The sequence below is a fragment of the Poromitra crassiceps genome, assembly GCF_964638095.1.
Source record: "Poromitra crassiceps genome assembly, chromosome: 30".
NCBI lineage: Eukaryota > Metazoa > Chordata > Actinopteri > Beryciformes > Melamphaidae > Poromitra > Poromitra crassiceps.
Window position 1 is genome coordinate 14,683,630 of NC_139652.1, and position 7,500 is coordinate 14,691,129.

General features: G+C 50.6%; 1 protein-coding gene across 1 annotated transcript in view; it reads right to left on the minus strand.

The window, feature by feature from the left end:
- The window catches only part of fbln1 (fibulin 1), a 53,212-nt gene that overhangs the window by 17,642 nt on the left and 28,070 nt on the right, over positions 1 to 7,500 (minus strand). The window contains exons 15-16 of the mRNA XM_083663059.1: positions 4,951 to 5,096; positions 3,846 to 3,986 (exon numbers count right to left, since the gene is read on the minus strand). Coding sequence (XP_083519185.1) covers positions 3,846 to 3,986; positions 4,951 to 5,096 — 287 coding nt within the window. The remainder of the gene's footprint in view (positions 1 to 3,845; positions 3,987 to 4,950; positions 5,097 to 7,500) is intronic.

A 7,500-nucleotide genomic window follows, 5' to 3' on the forward strand; every position in this document is an offset into this window, starting at 1 on the left:
GTGTGTGTGTGTGCGTGTGTGCGTGCGCGTGTGTGTGTTCGTGCATGCGTGCGTAAGCTTGAATATGAGCGTGTGCAGTCAGTGGGTAAGGAGTTTTCAAATAGTGTGCAGGACGTAAAAGAGGGGGGGAAAAAACAGAAAATAATACTTTTTTCCAAAAAAACTCAAATTCAACAGCTGTATTCTGAGGATCCCTAATTGCCTCTTTTGTCTCATTCCAGAACATTTGAAAACTTCCACTGCTTTCCGGGGCCGAGGGCAGAGAGACTATAAACAACAAGATGGAAATCGCAGATTTTCTCGGCCTTGGTCTCATCTGCTGTTAGAGGTCAGATGTGAGTGCATCACTGTTCAATTTAGACTGTTTCATAACAAGTCAAAAGTTGCTCGTAGCTGCTTTAAAAGTGGCCAAAAATAATGGCCAACCTTAGTTTGAGTCCACGCACTTGTTCATTAGCGGAGCAGACATCGATCGATCGATGTCTCTTCACATCCTACCAAGAGACGATGAAGATCCACACCAGCTCAGTGGCCTTGTGGTCTGAGTGTCCGCCCTGAGACTGGGAGGTCGGGAGTTCGATCCCCGGCCGAGTCATACAAAAGACTATAAAAATGGGACCCATTTGCCTCCCTGCTTGGCACTCAGCATCAAAGGGTTGGAATTGGGGGGTTAGATCACCATATGATTCCCGAGCACGGCACTGCTGCTGCTCCCCGCTCCCCCAGGGGATGGGTCAAATGCGGAGAACAAATTGCACACATTGTGTGAGACAATCAGTGGGACTTTACTTTACCTTATCCTGGAAACTAAGCTTCCTTATACGCGACACGTCAGCTATATAGGCTTACAGTAGTTACACAACAGCAGTATCTGTGGGCCAACGCACCAGCAGCACAAGCCACTAAATCAAAGCAAGAAGGAACTTCATCACACCATGGACGCCACACTTCACAGCGGGCAGGCAGTGACCAAAGGCTCCAGTGCGTGCCTCAGCAGCGCCTCAGTTTGGCTATGCGGCGCGGGGCGAGCGACGCTAACATGCGAGAGCTGCATCCAATAAGTATCCACGAGAGAAGAGGCTCCTCACAAACAGGCCTTTGATGTGGTCGTCAGTTGAAGTGCTCTAATGCTCGGCGAGACACTGAGGCCTGGTGTGGGGAAATGGAACAATACACTTAACCACATGAAGCGGAGCGGGCCAGGATTACACAGGCACAGATTTTCTCTCTCTCTCTCTCTCTCTCTCTCTCTCCTCTTTCAACGACTCTTAGTCTCTCACTTTCTTTCTCTGTAATTTTACTCTCTCTCTCTCCTGCTCGGTCTTTTCACGCGCGCGCACTCACGCACACACTCATGCACACACACGCACACGCACACACACACACACACACACACATCACCACCACCACCAATCATTCCAACACAAATAGCAAAAATCAGACAATAATGAGAATATGATTATTGAATTTCAAAAGTGGATTAAGCTCATGGCTGGTTCCTATTTTTTGTCCCAGGTACTTGTGAATGTGTGTGCAAGTGATACGTAGACATCTTGTTTCTGCACTAGTGTGCACAAGAGAGGAGCACTTGTGCACAATGACAGTCGGGCGCACTCTCACTCCTTCCACAGTGTTTAAATGTCCCTCTCTCTCTCTCTCTTTCATTCTATAAAGACAGATGTGCATACTGACAGGCTGTCCCTCCATCCATCAGCACGGGGAGAAGACACTCTCTCCTTCTTCAACCAGCACCCTGCCTGCATCTCAGCACCCTGCCTGCATCTCCTCCTTCAACCAGCACCCTGCCTGCATCTCAGCACCTCCTCCTTCAACCAGCACCCTGCCTGCATCTCCTCCTTCAACCAGCACCCTGCCTGCATCTCAGCACCTCCTCCTTCAACCAGCACCCTGCCTGCATCTCCTCCTTCAACCAGCACCCTGCCTGCATCTCAGCATCTCCTTCTTCAACCAGCACCCTGCCTGCATCTCAGCACCCTGCCTGCATCTCAGCACCCTGCCTGCATCTCCTCCTTCAACCAGCACCCTGCCTGCATCTCAGCACCTCCTCCTTCAACCAGCACCCTGCCTGCATCTCAGCATCTCCTTCTTCAACCAGCACCCTGCCTGCATCTCAACATCTCCTTCTTCAACCAGCACCCTGCCTGCACCTCAGCACCCTGCCTGTATCTCAGCATCCTGCCTGCACCTCAGCACCCTGCCTGTATCTCAGCACCCTGCCTGCATCTCCTCCTTCAACCAGCACCCTGCCTGTATCTCAGCACCCTGCCTGCACCTCAGCACCCTGCCTGCACCTCAGCACCCTGCCTGCATCTCAGCACCCTGCCTGCACCTCAGCACCCTGCCTGCATCTCAGCACCCTGCCTGCATCACAGCACCCTGCCTGCACCTCAGCACCCTGCCTGCATCTCAGCACCCTGCCTGCACCTCAGCACCCTGCCTGCATCTCAGCACCCTGCCTGCATCTCAGCACCCTGCCTGCATCTCAGCACCCTGCCTGCATCACAGCACCCTGCCTGCATCTCAGCACCCTGCCTGCATCACAGCACCCTGCCTGCACCTCAGCACCCTGCCTGCACCTCAGCACCCTGCCTGCACCTCAGCACCCTGCCTGCATCTCAGCACCCTGCCTGCACCTCAGCACCCTGCCTGCATCTCAGCACCCTGCCTGCATCTCAGCACCCTGCCTGCATCACAGCACCCTGCCTGCACCTCAGCACCCTGCCTACATCTCAGCACCCTGCCTGCACCTCAGCACCCTGCCTACATCTCAGCACCCTGCCTGCACCTCAGCACACGAGCAAAACAAAACCAGCCCGACAGGCCCAACAATGTGTCATCCTCAGGCCCACAACACCCTCATCATCCCCCTGTGGCCAAGGCTCAGTTGAGTTCTCCCACAGGCGCGCAGCAGCCTTGGGTCACCACCAAGACAAGAGAGGCTGGGATGGGCTCCTACCCAAACATGTGTTGTCGTTACACACACCACTGAAGATGGTATCTGCTGCTCCTATATGCAAACATCTAGTCCAAGCCAAGGCTCTTGTGCTTTTGCTGGCGGTCGCAAGCAAAACAGGTAGTTACGACGGTCACCGCTTGTCACTCTTGCAAAATGAAGACATGCTTTGCGAGTACACGAGTGTAGATACGCACTGGATTCCTATACATATATATATTTATATATTTATATATTATATATATATATATATATTCCTCTACATTCTGGCCACCAGAGCTCGTTCAGGAGAAGAATGATCTGCTTGGGAAAAAGCATAGCGGTGGATAAGTGAATTAAATGGTGCTTAGGGGAAAGTGATGCCAAATGTTTGGTAAGACAGAAACAGTCCTTCATCGTTCTCAGAAGGACCAGTCAGGAGACAACGCTCCAGAGACGCAGGCACCAAGGGCGCCCATGAAGACCATGACAGCTACATGATGCCACCAGAGTGCAAGGACCATTACAGGCTATGTCACATGCACTCATGTCAGGGGGTGCACAACTTCCTTGTGGAAGATTTTTTACGCTTTTGAAACGCCCTCTCTATGCCCCCCCAACCCCCCCGGCTCACTTATATACTGTATGCACATGTGAGTTTGGTTTTATAAAAAAAAAAGAGAGAAATTAGGTCAGAAAACCGCCTCCTTTGTCAAGAAGTAAATGTAATTTCCAGTCATGGAGGCTGGGGTGGGGGGGGCGGGGGGGTGGTGGTACAGGGGTGAGGCTGCATGGTAGGCTGGTATTGTCATATGTTCGACATGTTGGTTGGTTCATCCAGACTACCCAGACCTCACAGCTCACAAAGCAAGGCAAGATCCGCTCCACTCACCCACATACATTCCGTTCTCGACTCGCTTGATGATGTCGAAGGCGTTCTCCACGTTGCCCTCCAGGATGTCAAAGTTGACGTCGAAGCTGCCTAAGTGGTAGGAACTGTAAGCCAGCACCGTGGTCCTCAGGAAAACAATCTCTGTTGGGAGATTAGAGACAATTAGAGACACACAAAAACAAGCTTTTAGAGCCTCAACCCTCATCATCACACTCGGATTGCGCCACCAAGCCTGTGCCACCAAGTCTGTGCCTCTTCTTCTTCTTCTTCTTCTTCTTCTTCTTCTTCTTCTTCTTCTTCTTCTTCTTCTTCTTCTTCCAAGAGGAAGACAATAAAATGGGAGAGGAAAAAAAGGGTCTGTGTTTATTGTACACTGAGAGGGTCATGGCGAGGTTGAGGCGTTTCAATCCTGTTGTTCAGTTGAGGGGGGCCTGGACTCGAGTCCTTTACACCCCCCGACTCGCAGCTTATGAGAGACGACAAGGGCTTAACTCCCGATGACGTTGAGCCTGAGTGTGTCTGAAACGAGCACCGAGAGCCGGCCAATAGATGCTTGTCAGCTGTCACTGTCTGCATGTGATTACAGTGGTTTACTCATATCCAACCAGCGTGGCACTTTACTCTCTGCTGTGGGCCAGCCAAGCCTAGACTGGAGAACATCACGGAGGAGCTCATTTGGGGTCAGAGGTGGTCATATGGATTCTGACAACTGCAGGGAAACGCATTTGATGGGACCTCAGCGATTTAGGGGGAGAGATACAATAGCTACAGAGAAGAACAAAGCCTGAGGGCCACATTGACAAGTTATCAGGCTGTCTTCAAATGCGTTGTTTCCCAGCAGAACATTCTGTCACAAAATGAACCTATGTAGGTCTTCATGAGTGAGGGAACATGTAAAGATGAGTGCCAGGGATACACAGAGCAAATTCTTGGGCAACTCAGACAGTCATAAGTAGGACTTTTGTATTAGCATTTTTGCTTATTCCCATAGCATCTTTCTTTCCAGGAAACATGAATATATTTACTTGATGATGTCCATCTGGATTGTCCCACAAAGTGTCTTGTGTATCACGGTTATTAAGAGCCCAGCTGGAGATATACCTACCCTCTGGCCTGGTGAAGTCCCTGAAGGTCGCCATGGAGATGACGGTGTGGGACACTGTGTGCACGGGGTCCAAAACACAGGTGACGTCATTGGGTTGACAGGACTTTATACAGCGAAAGGTTTCAGAGCGCTCGAGTGTGGACCTCCTGGAGAAGACACACATGCACATCCACACAAAAACACACACACACACACAAACACACAGACACACACACACACGCGGCCTCTGACCTTTAGGTAACGTCTATGAAAAGACTTTGGAGTCAACCGCCTTTGATTTCTGAAGTTTACAATAACAGGGCATCCTTGGGAGCAGCCAACCACATAATCACGAACGCAGTGGTCTCACTCAAACGGCCACTACACAAACAATATCTGGACAAGACAGCAGGGATGCTGGATATAGCAGTCAACATCAAAAACAATCAGAGTCCATGTGGTTCGGGAAGAATAATAAACCAACGACGGCCAAAGCTCATGCCGGTGCCAAAACCTTGTAGCTTGTGGAGACGCACAGTGCCATTGATGGTTTTCTGATGCACTGGTTCAAGCTGTGTGGGAAGTGAATTACTCCACTCGCAGGGAATGATCCACAACGTGCTCAGGAAAAATATTTGGATTTGCTGAGCATCCCCGGCTTCGCATCAGATAATCTCTCGAGGAGGATTTATGGGGCGAGGGAGTGTTCTAAAAGTCTCCTAAATTGTGAGCAAGCATGACTAGACAACTCCCAAGCTTCTCCCCCAGGCAGCTCTCATCCTATTATTTAGAGCTCTGTTTATGCCACAGCCTAATCAGTGACAGGTCCGAGGGAATGGAGGGCCCCCCGCTGGCTCCTAAAACTAACGCCACCTGAAGTATCGCTCTTCACTACCTGTCTGCTGCGTAAGACTTTGAGAGAGCTCTCTGAGGCATTAACAACCTCATAAATCACCAGCTCATCTTTGAAACACCGAGGACCTCCTGATCTCCAAGGAGATCTGTTGAAATGACCAAAATGGAAGCCTCGACTCTGTCGTCCAAGATGTTAAATTCAAACATGGTCTTCGCAAAAAGGAGACAAGTCGGGTATAGGGTTATATTAGGTTATGAAAACAGCCAAGTTGCCATGTATAAGTCCGGCTAATGTGCATGGCAGCCATATGGCCACGTTGTGAGTCATGAGCCGTGGATCTCTGGCTCTCCTCAGGGGACCTATAGGCAGGACCTCAAAGCCCGGGCCCGGCTTGGGTTGCAGGCCTCCTTTCATGGAGAGAGAGAGGAGAGAAGCCCCTGACAAAAAGTCAAGCCACCGCTGGGTAGGGGCTTGTAATTAGCAATTAGCGGGTGGGTCCAAGTTTTGCTTTGGCCCAGGCCAAAGCCACAAAATGTTCTCCTGGTTTATAATACCACGGCCCGAGCTGCACAGAGAGGTTCTGGAGGACGGGCTGAAAGCTCTGCTGGGCTACGGAGGCAATTTACGAGAAGATAATGACCCAGAGTGAACTGCCCCCTCACACACAGACGAGACGGGCTCTTCAAAGCAGGGCCAGCAAGTGGAGCTAATTACAGTGTGTGTGTGTGTGTGTGTGTGCGTGCGTGCATGTGTTAATGTGTGTGTGTATAAACATACTGTATGTGCACTTAAACACACCTACATGTGTGTGTGCACAGTGCATGCTCAATTGTACATGTGTGCACGAAAGCATGCCTCAACGTACGTGTGTGTGTGTGTGTGTGTGCGTGTGTGTGTGTGTGCACGCGCTCAAGGCACACGCATCTTCTCATCTCTCCATGGCTCACGTGGCTCAGCCCAGGAGAAAAAACCCCAATACTTTCAGCCCCAGAAAGAAAAACAGACTTTTTGGATGAAAGCTCCTCTGGTCAAGCGCGCGGGGCCTTTTATTTTTTTGGTAATTATTATTTATAGTCGGCACATTGATAACGCCCCAACACAAACACTGCAGGGCATCATTCATTCTGTGCGCGGTGATGTTGCTCCGCCACAAATTGTTCAGACCACCGGCCAGAGCCCAGAGCCCCATAACTCAATGTCATGAGGGGAGGGGAAAAAACTCCTGCGCGCCGCGCCACTACATGCATGCGTTCTTATTTTAAGGATATCCCCACTAGGGACCCGGAGTGCATCCTTACGGGCCTGACAGCTCAGCTCGGGAACAGGAGGAACCATAGGACATCTGAATTTACAGTTATTATAAGCCACAGTTCCCGGGCAGCAGCCGCACAGCATGTCAAACTATTTATACTCGATCCTCCTGCTGCATATTTCCCCTCTCCTCTGCCACTGCATCCCATCGCCTGTCACTTACTCGCCCCGTCATTTGGATGCTCTGTCTGCTCTGGGGTTTACACCCGCAATACGCAGTGGAAACCTGTGTATTTCACATTAGGCCTCAAATATAACGGGGGCTAGAGAAATATGCTTGAAATATAACTGGCCGGATAAAGACGTGTGTGTGGTGCATACTGGCGCAAGGTAACCGACACCTAGCAAGTGGGAGTGCTACTGCTAGTAGAAGAAAAAAATCCACTCAATTTCAAATGAATTAT